We start from the raw sequence: 15,824 nt of genomic DNA, 5'->3' as shown, positions 1-15,824 counted from the left end.
CGAGGAAACATTGGCCGAAAGCGCAAGGATGGCTGGGAAGACAATCTACGGGATTGCCGAGTGATTTCGTTTGGGCACGGTCATATGTCCATATACGCCAGAGCGATCCTCCGATTTTGGCTTGACGACTCAAGAAACAGGGCATAATTCACCACGGACAAGGACCTTTGCGCCTATGTATTGTTGATATTGACAGCTCTTTGCCAAGCCAAGGCCGATCTCATTATCTCATGCAAGAATTTGTGGGTTCATGTCCTTCTATCTATCGCATTACAGAAAAGCATCTCTCATTTCGTCTCTCGCCGGGGAGGAGCCCTCCCACTCTTCCTTGTTAGTTTTCGTCGTCTCGTCGGTCATGTACAAAGTATTCCTTCTCCCTTCATGATCCCCCTCTTTCGCCCAAAACATAGCTTCGTCTTCCCCATTTTTCATTCATTGATGGCTTTTCCTCCTCCCGAATAGGTCCGCAAAGAGACAATGCATTTGAAAATCCTGACATTGGTATCTCGCGTTTCAAAAACGAAAAACGACAAGTATGGTCCCCGAAGGGGAACATATGTGAGAAGCAAAAGTTGGAAAATTTACCGCAGATAAAACGCCGATTGATGATGTTGATGATGGATGATGGTGGTGGTGGTAGTGGTGGTGGTGGTGGTTTTGGGCGGAGGGTAATATGTGTGTCGTGATGTGGTTGCTGATATGTACCGGGGTGAGTGGAGGTATGTGCTCATTAGTCCTCATAGCAGGCCAATGTGGCTCTCGGCTGCAAGATCAGACTAGATCAGGTCGTAGGTAGGCTACCTCCGCGAGGATGGCACCCTCGAGGGCGCTCTCGATGGCGGACCCCTAGACACGCGCGTCGTATGCGTCCTGTGGCTGCGCCTAGAGTCGCGCGTTCTACCTCCGGAGCTCGAGCTGCCTGAGTCATAGGAGCGCTGGTCAGCATCATAATACTCGGACCCTCCGCCGCGGATATGCGAACCCCCCGCCCCGTGCGAGACGCCACTCCTCGGCGGCGGCGGCACACCGGCACCAGACGTGTGTCTACTGGTGCCGCCGCCGCCGCCGCCGCCGCCGGTCCCTCGCCGCCCACTCTTCTCGGAAAAGTAGTAGTCAGAGGAAAACTCACTCGGGCTGCTCCCCGTGTACGAATTCGACCAGTAGCTGCTGCTGACCTCGCTGCGCGCGTTCTTGGCCTGCGACGCGCGGCGCTTCTTGTCGCGCCGCAGGCCCAGCAGCAGCAGCAGCGTGCCCGCCGCCGCGCCGAGCCCCAGCCACCCGGCCCCGCTCGACTTCTTCTTCTCGCTGGTCCGCCGCGACGCCGCCGTCGAGGGCCGCCCGCCGCCGCGCCCGCCGCCGAACCACCCGCCGTGCCGGTCGCGGCGGGAATGCACCGAGGCCGCGCCTCCGTGGCGCGTGTAGCGCTCCTCCTCGATGACGGTCTCCTCGCGCGAGCTGCGCTTCTTGCCGCCGAAGCCGAGGAGGGCCATGAGGCCGTTCCAGAGGCCGCGCACGACGCAGCAGGCGCAGATGAGCAGCAGCAGGATGACGCCGGCGATGACGCCGACGACGATGCCCGCGATGGCGCCGCCCGAGAGCTTGTTGCTGCTCGTCGTGGTGCCGACGGCCCCGGCCCCGGCGGTCGTGCTCGTGGCGCCGACGGCGGAGCCCGTGCGGGTTGCGGTCGTGGCCGTCGCGCCGCTGGTCACGCGGTAGGGCGCCGAGTACTGCGATGTCGCGGGGGCGCCCGCTCCTCCGCCGCCGCTGCTCCCGCCACCACTACCGCCGCCGCCGCCTCCTCCGCCTCCTCCACCGACGTTGGGCAGGCACTGGCCCTCGTAGGCGCAGTACTGCCAGTTGGCGCAGCAGATGGTCCCGCACGCGATCTGCCCCGTTCCGGCGGCGGGGGTGCACGCCGCCGCGGCGGGCGGAGCGGTCTGGGCGGGGAAGTAGGAGCTGCCCGTGCTGGTGAAGGTCTCGGTCTTGGTCCAGGTGGTGGTGAAGAGGGCGAAGCCGCCGCCGGCGGCGGCGTTGGTGCAGCCGGCGATGCCGTTGGAGGTGTAGCACTGCTGGCCGTCGGGGCAGCAGAAGCGGTCGTAGCCGCAGTACTCCTGGCAGCCGCGGGGCATCAGGAAGCCCGCCGAGGCGAGGTCGTGGCTCTCATCGCGCGGGTAGGGGTGCGCGGCGACAGGCGCCGCGAACAATGACGAGGTGGTGGCGAGGAGGAGGAGGAGGGCCGGTAGGATGGAGGTTTGCCGCGAGCTCCCGCTCCGTTGCGGTGATAATGATTGCCGAAGCCGCATCTTGGGAGGCTCCAGCTGTGAAAAATGTGCCCCCAAGGGAAAAACCCGAGAGGCTGGGATTTCCCTTGAATTTTCTAAAGACAGAAAATCTGGTCGAGAAACCGGCCAAAATGGCAGATTCACCCGAGATTTATCTGGAGGGCCAGTCGTGCCCCGACCAGAACGCCGTCTGGCGGTGAGCTTTTCTGTCGATGTTTCGCTGTCTCGCCCTGGAACGACGACACAACCCCCCGGCGCTCCGTCCCGTGCCGCCCGCACGTCAGTGGAATCCACTCGATGTTTTAGCGTCCGGACCGCTGTTGCGCGCGCTGTTCAGTGAGGGGAATTGGGTAACGGCAGGCAGTTTCGCTGGAATGTTAGCAAAGATGAAAGAAAAAAAGAACAAGAGATAGTCGTCGTGGCGCTAGAAACTGTCGACTGGAATGGAAGCAGTGGAATTTGGGGGGAAAGAGAGAAGGGGGACCGAGAATTGGAGGTGGTGGTGGTGCCAATACTTGCAGATTTTAATGGGTGGTGGTGGTGGTGGTGGACGAGACCAGCCTCCCGCATACCTAAACCCAACCTCTCAATTTTGGTGATGACTTCGCTCTGGTCCCTCTCACCACTTGCGCTGGCCAAACAGCCCCAGTTGCGTCACAAGCGACCGGAGACCCCCTTGCAATTGGACCCTTTTTCTTTTCCACTTTATTGCTCTTATTTTCCCTTTCCTGCAGTCAGAGTTTTACCTTTACCTTTACAGAATAGAAGAGGGAGGGATACGAGTCCGCTAGCAGCAGCTGTGTGTCGGTCTCCCAGGCCAAGAGGGCCGCGTCAAAAGGGCACCACCTGGAGAGCAGGCTGGGCTGGGTGGTGAGTGAGCGACTTTCCGGGCGTCGGTCTTCCTTGGTCAGCCTCTGTTATTACTGGCGCTGTCTTGACGTGTAGTTGCGGATTACGTACGGGCGGGAACCGGTGCTTGGATTGAGCTGGCACAGGTCGAGCTTGGGAGGAGAGGAAATGCAAGCTACTGCAAGGCCAATTGGACCCCGTGAAGCTCGGTGTCTGGTCTGCGCCGGTTTGGTCTGCTCTCCCTCATGCAAGCTCGGTCGGGCTGCAGCACAAGTGTTTAACTACTTGTACTTGATGACGCCGTCTGGCTGCCCTCGAGGCCGTGTGTGCCCAATGGCGACCCCTGCTGGTCTGGTGACGGGACAACTATCAGTGACCCCCCAACTCGGCCCAGAGAGCCTGCTGTCAGGTCCCGAATCTGGGCCTAGGTATTTGCAGGTGCTGTGGCCTCGAGAGTCTGCAGGGATCAGGTCTGGTGCCGGCGGTGGTCCAGGCGTTCCGGGGACCCCTGCCCTCGTATTCTGCCAGTCTTTTTCCTTCCCACTTCCCAGCCTTCGACATATCTCGTAGGTAGGTAGGCAGAAGGGTGATGATCAACCCATGCTGTGTTTCGGAAAAAAAATAACGAGCTACCGACCAGAGGCGTTCCAATCGTCTGGTAAGGAACCGAACGGCTGGCACCAGTTCTCTATCCTTGATAATGTCTTGGTCGCCCGGGTCAGCTGTGAGCTAAGGTATTGCGCACACGTGGTCGAGCCATCACCAGGCGGTATCTCGTCTTGAGCGCTGCGGAATGGACGCCTCCTTAGCATCGAAATCGAAAGAAGGGCAGCATGTGCTTGCCTAGTGTAGTGCAATAATAGAAGAATTCAAGTTTCCAGGCCTCGACTTTCCTCCCACAATACGAAGTACACACCTGGCTTGACAAGGAGAACGATGAAAGGTGTGGCGCCTTCAAGAGTGTGGCTGTTAGTCGGTGTGGCTTGCCTCGTGCCCGTGCTAGCTTTGGTTGGTCCGAGCTCTTTGAGAGGGTGAGAGGTAGCAATCAGCTAGCTCGAGCTGGTGCCGCAAGCAGCTTAGCCGCGTAACTGACTGAGACGAGACTGACCTCATCCTCTCCAACTGGTTCATCGTCGACGGGAACCCGCCCAGCACCAGTCTCAACACCCTCGTCCCGTCCCCAACAGCCGGCATCCATCCCCCACAGAGCGCATCGCCACCATGTCGCTCGATCCCCCGACATACTTGGCATCGCTACAGAACAACATCCGCCAGAGGCCCATCCCCTGGGATGGCGCTGTCCGCGCCGGCACCCTGACCGACGACCAGCTCGCCCGTATCCGCGCCGTCGACAAGGTCAAGAGGGAAGTCCGCCAGGAGAAGGTCGAGGCCGACCTCGACGGCTACCGCGTCCTCTTTGTCGGCGACGAGCACACCCCGAGCGTCCTCGAGTCGGCAGGCAAGAGGCAAGATGTCGTCCAGTACATCCTCGTCCTTCTGAGGGATTTGCTAGGGTGTAAGTTGTCCGCGGCGCCATCTTCGAGTGCTCACCAGCAAGCTAACGTCTCGCCTTGTACCTTGCAGCCGTTCCCGCATTGGCAAAAGCTCTCTACAAGAACCCAGATCCGTACAAACCCCTCCTACCGCTCCTCGCACCCCCGTCCAACGCAGATGTCCCCATACCGCTGCTCGCCTCCACCGTCATCACGGCCATCATGTCCGGCTCCAAGGATGAGTCCGACACCACCGTCCAAAAGGCTCTTCCCGTGATGCTGAGCTACCTATCCTCCCTTACCAAGGACTCCGACCCCGGTCTACAAGACATCGGCGTTCAAGAGTACTCTAATCTGCTTTATGGGCGAGCCGTACGGCGGCAATTCTGGGCCCAGCGGAGCGAGACAATCGCCCCCCTGATAGACATTCTCCGGTCCGCTGCCGGTGTCGGAAACGGTGATGTTGCGGCCAATCTGTGGAGCGGCACCTCGACCACTGGCAGGAGCACTGGCTTCGAGGGCTCTCTATCGGGAGGTGTTGGTCTACAATTGCTCTACCATGTCCTCCTGGTGATGTGGCAGCTGTCCTTTGAGGCCGAGGCCATAGGCGATGATCTCAATGAGTCAGTTATCCTGATTAGCCCTGGCACCGTTACGTTATACATTGAAGCTAACATCCCTCTAGCGAGTTCGACATTATCCTCCTTTATACCCAGCTGCTCCGCCTATCACCCAAGGAGAAGACCACCCGGCTCCTGGTCTCCACCCTCTACAACCTCCTCGACGCCAACCGCGACACGCTCCTCCCCACCGCCGTCCTGGCCCGCCTGCCGGTGCACCTGTCCAACATGTCGTCGCGGCACCTGACGGACCCGGACCTGCAGGAGGACACGCAGAAGCTCAAGGAGATGCTCGACGAGTACACGACCACCAAGACGACCTTTGACGAGTACGTCGCCGAGGTGCGCTCGGGCCACCTGCGCTGGTCCCCTCCGCACCGGTCCACCGTCTTCTGGGCCGAGAACGCGCGGCGGATCCTCGAGCACGACAACGGCGACATACCGCGGCGCATCGCCGACATCATGGCCAAGCCCTGGGAGTCGGACAAGGCGGTCCTGGCCATCGCGTGCAACGACGTCGGCGCCCTGGTCAAGGAGGTGCCCGAGCGGCGGGCGCAGCTCGAGAGGCTCGGGCTCAAGACGCGCGTCATGGAGCTCATGGGCGAGGCGGACGAGAGCGTGCGGTGGGAGAGCCTCAAGGCGCTGGGCGGTTGGCTCAAGTATAGCTTTGATACCAAGTGAGGGAGGGCTGGCTTGAGTGTAGTTTTGAGTGTGGGGGTTGTGGGCTTGTTTGTTGTTGTTGGCAGTGGGTTTCGCGAACAAAGGGCATAATTTGTTTTATGGTTTGTAAGTATATAGATCATCATCGGGTGTGTCATCCACGCGCAGTGAGGGATGGGACCTGCGCGTGCAGTGCTCACGACGTGGGCTTTTAGAACCGCGGGTCATTGCGGATTGAATGTACAGGCATTTGCATGTTATGTCTCTTTTGGTACTGTTCAGGACTGGCTGTTACTTCGTGGGCTCTTTGAAGTTGTGAGCAGTGCAGCTAGCAAGCAGAGCCCAAGATGAACAGGAGGAGGCGCCTTGTTAGATGAAAGACCAGAAGAGTGAAATCAGCAAGTGAATCGTACTTGGAATCTAATTACCAAAATGGTGCCGTCCAGACGAAAAGATTCACTTGGAATCTATCAAAATAGTACTTGTTCAGACAAAATGAGTTGCATTGATATCGCAGCCTTGTAGGCGATCAGTCCAGAGTGGTCGTACGAATTTGCTTGGTTTGTTTGTTCTTCCTTTCCAAAGGTAGGCACCGACAAAGGAGCGAAGCATTAACTCTTCTCGATAGCAAGTCCTCTCCTTTGATGCATCCAAGCAACTATCTATGTGCTGAACCATCACAATGACATTCTTAGTCTTTGAGCACATTGCGATTATATAAATACCCTTCATTCCCTCTGCTTTAAACTTGGATCTAAGCAGAAAGCATCCTCGCGCAACACATTCCTCAGAAGAAACTCGCAATGTCTGATCCACGACCTCCTCCCCCCGGCACCCTTGCCGAGGCTTTGTCTTTGGCCGGGTCAATTGCCGACACCGTCTCCAACCTCGCCGACTATAGTACCCCTTCAGCTGCCGAGATGCGCCTCTTTGCGGTCGAGATGCGCCTCCTGGCCTGCTCCTTGCATTGTGTCGACACCATTCGACCTCCAAGAGGCGACGACGATACCGCCCCTGAACTCAAGACCCAAGTTGAGAATATGTACAAAATGTGCGCGACCATCCTCGAGCACCTCAAGGACCTCCAAGATGCTCTGCGTCCTCTTGCTGAACAGTTTCGAACCCCTTCGCTGCTGAGCCGGGTTTTCCCCCGACTGGAGTGGTTCTTTGCCGACAAGAGAAAGGTGCTCGTCCACCGCAAGGCCCTAAACGCACAACGCGTAATGCTTAATATTTACACAGCAATGGTATTTGTGAGGCTGGAAGATAGGTAGATAAATCCGATGCTATCAGCTCTAAACGAAGTGTTGCGGATGATGGCTTGATGCAGATCTCATCGTCTCTTTCCAAGCCTATTCTTTCCTCAACATCCATCCTGTTCAGCGGATGATTCTTTTTTTCTTCTCATGATGTATTGTCAGCATTGGTGCTGTTTTCATACAAAGGGTGGAAGAACTTCAATACATCTTGGTCTTGGTATTACTGGTATGGAACAGTCTACGTAGATAGCAAAAGAGTTGCCTCCCAATCATCGCAGGCAGGTTGTCGCCATCCTTGACTAGAAGAACAAACCATGTGCTTGTACAACTCTTATCAGGCTGGTGACACAAGTCTCGAGCAAGCGAGAAGCCGGAATGCAAACACTGCTTTGCATCAGATACTTAAACTCAACGAGCCCATATGCTTGCACACATTCAAGCGTTACTCCCATCATCTCGTCAGACAGAAAGATATTGCGCCATAGCTAAATTAGAGCTCCCATGCCGAAACGCCGGCACCCATGCAGAAAAGCAAATATAAGAACAAGGCTTGATCCTCCCTCCCCGAACCATCATTGCCACATACACGGCCTCGGGTCCATGAGTTCTTGAGTACAATTCCCTTCCCAGAACAGACTAGCCCCGTCACTCCTTCTCCATGTCCTTCGGCGCAGGGTCGCCCACACCGTCGGCGTTGATCGCGAAGAGACAGTCGCTCTCTGGAAGGCACGGACTGTCGTAGATCTTCGCTATCCTCGTCTCGCCCCTGCCCTTCTTGAGACTGATCCGGGTCGTGCTCGCGTGGGCAACGATATTGCCGCCGATGGGCTTCTTCGGATCCGGGTTGAACATGGCCGACGGGCCGCCGTCGACCTGGGCGACGACCTGGTTCGTGATGACGACGGCGATGCCGAACTCGTCGGCCAGCCGCTGTAGCGTGCGCATAAACTTGGCCAGGTGTGTCTGCCGGCTGCTCAGCTCGCCGCGGCCCAGGAAGTCGGTCCGGTACAGCGAGGTCGCCGAGTCGACGACGAGCAGGCTGAAGCGCGTCTCGCACATCATGGCGGCGGCCTGGTTGAGCAGCTGCAGCTGGTGGTCCGAGTTGTAGGCGCGCGCGTAGGCGACGTTGTCGAGGACCTCCTCGCCCGAGAGGCCGAAGCGGTTGGCCACGTCGAGCAGGCGCACCGGCCGGAAGGTGCCCTCGGTGTCGATGTACAGGCACTTGCCCTCGCCGCCGCCCATGTCGAAGGGCAGCTGGCAGGTGACGGCCAGCGTGTGGCAGATCTGCGACTTGCCCGTGCGGAACTCGCCAAAGATCTCCGTGACGGAGCCCGTCTCGACGCCGCCGGCCAGGAGGGTGTCGAGGTTCTTGGAGCCCGTGGTGATGGAGATGAGCTCGCTCCGGCGCTGGTGCATCTCGGTTGCGGTGGTGAAGCCCATGGGCACAAGCTTGGAGGCTGCGTGCATGCGTGCGTGGTTAGCTCGTGAACTGGGCATTGCATTGTGTTTATTGAAGTTGATACACACCTTCAGCGAGGATCTTGCCCGCCTTTTGCTCCGAGATGCCCTTGATCTGCTCCAGCAATCGCCTAGGCGTGTAGGCGACGGCCTCGACTGTGTTGTAGCCACCGTCAACAATCAACTGGATATCGCGTTTCGTCAATCCCGAGACACCCTGTTCGTCGTCAAAGATTAGCATAAATGCAAGGAAGAGAGTGAATCGCGGCCAGGAACACCAACCTCGAGCGCGCTCAAGGGCGTGGGAGCGCCAGGTCCGGTCATTCCGCCATCGTCAACGTTGGCGTTCTCGTCATACTCTTCAACCATGGTCATTGTGTAGTACAGGAGGGCAGGGACGTAGGGTTATCACGGGAGGACGGGAGGGAGGCCTTGCTAGTAGGTCAAGAAGGCCTGGGATGGTGATTGGAGGTGCTGTCGCTGCTCGACGAGGAGGTTTTGCGATGATGGTGGCAATTTGGGCGGTTTGTTGACGCGACGCAAAGACGGAAAGCGCGTCTCAGCCCCGCCGCCACCGAGAAGGCAGCAACGCCAACTCAGGTGACCACCCTCTCCACAACCACTCAATCAAGGGTTAGGGTTTCTTTTTGGTAGCGACATGTCGGGAAGAGAAATCTTCCAAAACCTCATGAGATGCCAGTTCATTATATACTGTATATACATTTTATGAATGCCGCTATCATGCTTGGGATGCAAAGTATGCAGTCTACCAGCGCTCCCTTGAAGAACATCGCCCTTTTTATGAACATTGTTTACTTGCGCCGTCGGAGTCTGCCTTTCTAAGGAGCTCCGGCAAGGGCAGTTCTGCTATTCTTTTTCTGTAGCTTCCTCTGCTCCCTGGCCGTTGCCTCGTTTTCCAGATCAGCATCCTGAAATCCGTCACTGTTCGGACTCAGCGGCTGTTGCGGATAGCCAAAAGTGCCGGCTGGCAGGACTTCAAATCCAGAATTCACTTTCCTCGACGTCCGGTTCATATGTGCATAGTTATCTCCCGGACCAAATGTCGGCTGTGGCATGGCCACAGGCTGGTACAGGCCGTGTCTTGAGGCTTGTGAGTTGCTCTTCTGTTGCCAGGACTGCTCTGCCCTGGGAGAGGTTGGGCTCGCTGCGGACTCGAAAGATGACTTGTCAGGCGATGACTGGGATGGGCTAGCCGGAACTGGCCGCGGCTCGTGGGATCTCCTGCTCGCGTACGATCGGTAGCCTCTGCCAGATGAGCTCGAATTCCTTGAGCTGGGGTCTGAGCGGGGCTGAACAGCCCCTTGGCTGTGGCTCGAATCACTCGATACGGACGACGAGGAGGAGACGGACGCCGAGCTGCGCTTTGTCGGCCGGTAGTAATTTCTCTGAATACTCGAGTGCTGGGACGAGTATCTTGATGGGACGTATGTGTTGATCGACGGCCTATATCCATGCTGATCTTCGAGTTGAAGCAGCGCCTCCTCATTTAGTGGGCTTGTATTCCGGTTGAGGTCGAGCTGAGGCGGATCCTCCGATATCTGGGGCAGGGGCATCGACTTATTGGACGCAACATCAGAGGCCATATGACCTTCGAGGTTGGAATAGTCCGAGGTCGTGCGCCATGGGACGGGTTTGCCCCCCGTCGATGACGAGTTTGGTCGCGAGTCTAGCTTTGCTTCTTCCGATAAATGTTTCCTCCTGTCCTTGCCCTTCTGCCCGTCGAAATCCCCAATGAGGGTAGTCGTGGTGGACATCTCGAGCTTGGATGACGCTCGATTCGCACTCGCCGGTCGAGATATCCAGATCCCATCCACCTCTATGCCGCTCTGTATCGCCCGAATGCCAAAGGGGATGTCGCCGCCGCGTTTCGAGGACAGGCCCGTCTTTCGCATCTCGGTCAGCCGTGCGCGTTTCTCGATGTCGAGGATCTCGTGCCGTCGCACTGCCCTGTTGGTCCACCACAGCTTGAGCAGCCCCATGCAGAACACAACGATGATGGCCATTCCTAGAACCTGTGTGGCGGTGTTAGCGAGTGCCGTGGATGGACCAGCGAGCCATGTGTTTACGCACAAAGGTCATCTCCTCCCATAGCGCCCAGCCCGTGAAAAAGTGTCCCATCGTGAGTCGCTTGATCTATGATGTAGCGAAAGGATTGTTGAAATCTGAAGCGTGGCCCAAGAACAGAGGTGGGCATCAAGCAGCCACAGCGTGGACTTGACAAAGGCCAGGACAAGAGAATTTGACACCTTGTTCAATCCAGATACATGGTGTGTCACTCTTCAGTAATTCGATCGGATTATTCGGTGCGGAATGTCTATTCGAGATACTAGACAGGTTTCGAGTGGTGCGTCAGACTGGCGCGATGTTGGAGAGCCCGAACCGCTTGCTACGGCGACCGTCTTGGTGACTTGGGCTCAGCCTGCTATTTAACGAGCCGGGCCCGGCTAGCAAAGTGAATGAGGAAGGAGATGTGTCGCGGGAGTTGGTGACCCAGTAGCCGCATTGGTCGTGATGCCGAGTGAAGTGAAGGTCGCAGCCCTGGAGATGAAACGAACGAGCCAGCGGGCAGAAGATCAAAATGAAGACCAGCACCACGCCATCCAAAAGTCCAACCATCTTCTAGAAGCTAAGAACAGCGACCCTTTCTTTTTATTTATTAGGATGGTGCTCTCCCACTTTTACCGCCATGCGCTGGCCACTCCGCCAGCATCTCGACCCGTATTGCGGAAGGCTGCATGGAGCTAGACCAGCAGCGACAGGGGGGGGGGAAAGTTGCGTGCTGGACCGGATGAAAGCCTCTTTCTGGGCCAATTGCTCAGAAGTTCCAGTTTTTCCTCCCTCCTGTTTTTCCTTCGTGTGACGGCTCTTCAGGGCCGGCGAGACATACTATTGCAACCGCTTGGATGAACACAAAGCTTGTTGTACTCGGCCGGTGCGTGGCCCCAATATGGGTATTTCGGCATTTTCCCTTCGCTTGCCGTGTTTCTCGCCTCACCGGCCCCCAGAAAATCCGGCCTGGGGTACATACCGCCTACAGGCTATTTAGACGTCTCGAACCCGGTTCGCTGGGAGTCGGCATCGCTCTCCCCACACCAGTTGCATACAGCCGACCCTTCCATGGGGTGATAATCGAAGAAAAGAAGACCTAGCAAGGACCGGTATATCGGAAATCGATCACCTCTGGCTGTCTGGATAAGATGTCCTGCACGGAATGGTGGCGCTGGTACAAGCCTGTGCTCCCTGTGCCGAGGCCCTCGGCGACCCCATTGATCGCCAGGCACGAATCTTGGATCTCATATCTTTAGCAACCTGGCAGTCTTGGTGCATCAAGTTCTGGAAGCTTGTCCCTGACCCTGATCACCCCTGATGGAACGCTGCGAGTCGCCACCCGCCCGGGTTGAGACTTGTCTCGACCGTCTAGACGAAAGTGCGTTCGCCTAGCAAAGGCCCTTTGGCGGTTTGTCTATCTTGACATCTTCTTTCAACTGCCCCATACAAAGTGCTGTGGCTCGAACCTCAGTCACGGGAGGCCAAGACTTCTCGGGAAATCACCACAATTGACTTACGATTGCGAGTGTCTGACCACGCAACTGCCGACGGTTCTAAACGCTGACGAGACTTGATTCGTCAAAGGCCATGGGAGTCGCCGTTTTAGGCAAAATGCGCCGATGGAACTTATTCCGTAAGGCTGGATTCTTTGAACGATGAATGAGAGATGCACGGGGCGGAGTTGTTGGTCAATCCACAATATTAACTGTGTCATTATCACTGGAAACCGTCATTGTATCTCTGGAACACAGGGATTGTGTCCACTGCGCCGCTTCAATTGTCTCAGTTTACAGTGTAATTCGACTTGTACCTAATAGGTTGATCGGGGCAGCAAGCTGTTATTGAATAGTCGTGTGCCAGTGCCACAAGCAAGAAATGAGTCCCACACCCGGCCCTTTCTGGTGATGAAAACGAGATGACGAGACGAAGTATCATTCTTGATATCCTACATGGCTATCACCGATAGAGAAAGAGAGTTCTGCTGCTCATTTGAATCTCTGAGGTCCCAAGCTAAACTCGTCGACGAGGTGTTATCCCGGATTCCTCCATTTTACTCCAGCAGCTAGGCCCACTCCACCTCCACACCAGAGGCCGCGAAGACTCTACGCAAATCCTCCATGACGTCGTTCAGAGGCGTGTAGAAGTACACGAGCTGGAGCATATTGCCCTTGCCGTCCTCCAGTCCACCCCACAGCGGGCCGAGGAAGCAGCACCGCTCGGGGTCACAGACCATCGCGCCCGAGTCGCCGGCGCGGGCAAACGGGGCGGTGGCGCAGCCGGGGTCGTCCATGACAGCCTGCTCGATGCTCTCGATGTGGGGGCCGCCGGGGAGGTAGCGGCGGATGATGGAACGGACGCCGGCCTGGACGCCGGCCGTGGCGCCCGTGGTGCGGCCGAACTTGCAGGCTGAGGAGGAGTAGATGATGGCCGCGGAGAGGGCTGGAAAGACGTTCTGGAAGGGGCAAGCAGCATTAGTATGTAGTTCTCGGGACTAAACATGCGCCCTATAAAGAAGAAAGGGGAAAGGGAAAGGGAGAGGAGGACAGAGACGTACGTTGATGGCGCCATCAGTAGCACCGATACGAGACTCGTCGACCTTCACGGCGGCCCAAGTCAGTAATAGCAGCAACATATAAGATAGAAACCCTTTATGTATTTCCAGGTAAGAAAGAATGACTAAGACTCATTCACTGTAGAATACACTATGCCTCAGGATGTCCTTGTAAAGCTTACCTCCCTCCTCCCTAAAGAAAAGAGAAGACAAAACTCCAGTGTTGTAATCACCTATCCTACAGTCGTGACGAAGCACCGCCTACTTCCGGCGCTTGGATGGAGTTGACTCCTCTCGAGAAGCGTATCGCTTCTTTGCGCTTGAGGTTGGGGTGGGCCACTTGCCACGGGCGGCACTTCCCTTTGGGGTAGCCAAGCTGAGAGAGCTGAGTCCTGCCAGCGGGGTGGCAGTGCCCTTACTAGGGGACATCTGACCCTGCTTGGGCGTCAGCTTGAGGATAAGCTTGTTGTCCTTCCGCGGGGTGACAGTGCTGACGGGAGCAGCCTTCTTCTTGACTGGCTGGGGTGATGTCCTTCTCCCCATCCTCGCTGTCCTCCACAACAGACTCTGAATCACTAGCCTCCTCATTCTCAGTACTATTGTCATCGTCACTCGACTCTTCCTCGTCGTCACTATTGTAGATGTAGTCGTCGTCTTCTGGGTCCGAGGTCTGAAAATAAATATCCCCTAGATTTCGAAAGTTAGAATGCGTACGAGAAAGCCAGAAACAAGTCGAGGCGGGCGCCGTGGGGTGACTTCGCCGACAAGCCGGAAGAGGCGATGACTGTGCCGAAGTGGCGCGGCGCGGCGTGGCAGCAGGCGAGCATGTCGGCAACGGTGTTGACCTGGAAGCCGCGCATGTATGGAGCGGGGATGGGTATGGCGGGTCTCAGCGCTGCGGCCATGGACGTGTGGGTGCTGGTGGCCTTGATCAGGAGGGACCGAACCACGTTGGTGTAGTCTTCAGGCGAGGGGCACTCAATGGCGATCTGAGGGGAATCACTGGGCAGCACGGGCTCTCCGGTGTCTATGATTGCAAGAGGGTCAGCAGAAGTTTGGCACGGGGTCACGCTCGTCGAGACATACCTGGCACAGCGATATGGTGGCAAGTGAGCGCGACGAGGCAGGCTTCGTCGCCCTTGCGCATCTTGACATAACCGGTGAGCGTGCCCGTATTGGAGGGGCTGCCAATGCTGGTGCCTAGGCAGGGTGTCTGGCCTGTCTGATGGACCAGGGTGTCGAAATTCAGCGCCGACTTCTAGGCGGAGCTGGAGGCGAATTCGGCAATCCGACCCTCAATGACCTCGATGCCAACATGCTCGAGGAGGTTATGCCTGGAAAGGAGGACTTGATGTCAGCACATCGGAAAGCGAGGAGAGTATGATTAACAATGATTATGACTCACTTGGCAAGCTCACCGCCGATGGCCAACAAGGACTGCTTGACCGCGAACTCGGTGCTCGTGCCCGGTAGTAGGGCAACTATGACGGTGGGGGGGACGAAGAGTTGATAATGAGAACCGCGCTGAGGAGCCGGTGAGCCGGTAGTGACACGGGCTCTGAGCTCGGCAGCGGCCACAAAAGTGACCAGAGTGAACTTGACGCCACAAGCATCCAGGGCCTCAGGGATGGTCTTGAGTAGGCCGTTGGCATTTCCATCTTCTTCCCAAGCTCGTGTGAGGGGGCCCTCCGGAATAGGCATGATCAGCCGCTGGGGCTCTGTATCCCAGAATCGATTGTCGTCAAGGTAGACAGTCGCAACGTCCAGGCGGATCGGATCAGCGGGTCGGTACCGAGCCTTGAAGCTGTCACCATCACGGCCGGTGGTGAGGCCTTCCATCACGGCGCGGGCGACAACAGGAGAAGCTGGATCCATGGTGGGTTGAGTGCCTTGGGGGGCAGTACTGGCTTTGTTGATGCCGAGGTCGGCGCCGAGGTCGCAGGAAGGAGGAGGGGAAGGAAGGTTGGTGAGGGTCGTTTATGCAACTGTCAGGATGAGGACCGAGCACGAGGGTCATTGAAATAGACTTTAGTCTTTTGTTCTTGATATATATATATATATTGTCGATGCACATCTACTGTCAAGTGAATAGAAGTGGACAAATATCTCAAAGGTAAAACAATATTCAGCTCTGCTGTAGTGGTCCATGCATACCCAGTACGCCTCTTCTCCTCCGAAAATTTCCCGACGTATCTATTATGTCATTATCAACAAAGCCGGGTCAGTTACGCTCAAGCAAGGTATGATCAGATCTTACTTACTAATGCCTAAGCTAAGCTCTCTAATATACTGTCTCTCTTCTCTATCTCTCTCTTTACTCTGTAGGAATTTCGATGTCCCGGTGTCCAATTTGCCTGTCAATTACATATGCCTGGACCGGCGGGCCATCCATAGACGTCCTTCTCAACACTCAGCACGCACACAGAGTGCATCGAACAACATGGTCTTGCCCGTGGGTTGGATATTTGATCGCACGCAGCTTTGGGATTGGGGAGTGGGGGTTCATATCTAACGTCGACAAGTTGTGGAAGTTCAGCAGGAGGTACGTCAATGCCAAAGAGTATCGATTCTACTATGAAACT

General features: G+C 56.7%; 6 protein-coding genes across 6 annotated transcripts; 3 read left to right on the top strand and 3 right to left on the bottom strand.

Annotated features, from left to right (window-relative positions):
• Nucleotides 1–974: 974 nt before the first annotated feature.
• E0L32_007872 (uncharacterized protein) lies at nucleotides 975–2,207 on the top strand (the record flags this gene model as incomplete). Its single annotated transcript, XM_031142663.1, has 1 exon — nucleotides 975–2,207. One exon carries the CDS (start codon nucleotides 975–977, stop codon nucleotides 2,205–2,207), a length of 1,233 nt encoding a protein of 410 aa, XP_030993164.1.
• A 2,145-nt stretch (nucleotides 2,208–4,352) lies between these two features.
• On the top strand, nucleotides 4,353–5,925 carry E0L32_007871 (uncharacterized protein; the record flags this gene model as incomplete). Its single annotated transcript, XM_031142662.1, has 3 exons — nucleotides 4,353–4,647; nucleotides 4,716–5,247; nucleotides 5,310–5,925. 3 exons carry the CDS (start codon nucleotides 4,353–4,355, stop codon nucleotides 5,923–5,925), a joined length of 1,443 nt encoding a protein of 480 aa, XP_030993163.1.
• Nucleotides 5,926–6,707: 782 nt separating this feature from the next.
• E0L32_007870 (uncharacterized protein) lies at nucleotides 6,708–7,178 on the top strand (the record flags this gene model as incomplete). Its single annotated transcript, XM_031142661.1, has 1 exon — nucleotides 6,708–7,178. The coding sequence occupies one exon, from the start codon at nucleotides 6,708–6,710 to the stop codon at nucleotides 7,176–7,178; it is 471 nt and encodes a 156-aa protein (XP_030993162.1).
• A 630-nt stretch (nucleotides 7,179–7,808) lies between these two features.
• E0L32_007869 (uncharacterized protein) lies at nucleotides 7,809–8,996 on the bottom strand (the record flags this gene model as incomplete). The annotated part of the gene is made up of 3 exons (XM_031142660.1): nucleotides 7,809–8,620; nucleotides 8,691–8,838; nucleotides 8,904–8,996. The coding sequence occupies 3 exons, from the start codon at nucleotides 8,994–8,996 to the stop codon at nucleotides 7,809–7,811; spliced, it is 1,053 nt and encodes a 350-aa protein (XP_030993161.1).
• A 464-nt stretch (nucleotides 8,997–9,460) lies between these two features.
• Nucleotides 9,461–10,760, bottom strand: E0L32_007868 (uncharacterized protein; the record flags this gene model as incomplete). Its single annotated transcript, XM_031142659.1, has 2 exons — nucleotides 9,461–10,654; nucleotides 10,713–10,760. The coding sequence occupies 2 exons, from the start codon at nucleotides 10,758–10,760 to the stop codon at nucleotides 9,461–9,463; spliced, it is 1,242 nt and encodes a 413-aa protein (XP_030993160.1).
• A 1,993-nt stretch (nucleotides 10,761–12,753) lies between these two features.
• E0L32_007867 (uncharacterized protein) lies at nucleotides 12,754–15,117 on the bottom strand (the record flags this gene model as incomplete). The annotated part of the gene is made up of 8 exons (XM_031142658.1): nucleotides 12,754–13,143; nucleotides 13,246–13,367; nucleotides 13,425–13,435; nucleotides 13,508–13,790; nucleotides 13,840–13,874; nucleotides 13,957–14,269; nucleotides 14,329–14,435; nucleotides 14,648–15,117. The coding sequence occupies 8 exons, from the start codon at nucleotides 15,115–15,117 to the stop codon at nucleotides 12,754–12,756; spliced, it is 1,731 nt and encodes a 576-aa protein (XP_030993159.1).
• Nucleotides 15,118–15,824: the final 707 nt, after the last annotated feature.

This window comes from Thyridium curvatum, assembly GCF_004353045.1.
Source record: "Thyridium curvatum strain D216 chromosome Unknown NODE_49_length_306705_cov_73.659816, whole genome shotgun sequence".
In the NCBI taxonomy this organism is placed as follows: domain Eukaryota; kingdom Fungi; phylum Ascomycota; class Sordariomycetes; order Thyridiales; family Thyridiaceae; genus Thyridium; species Thyridium curvatum.
The sequence above is the reverse complement of the archived record's forward strand: the minus strand, read 5'-3'. Positions and strand labels throughout refer to the sequence as shown.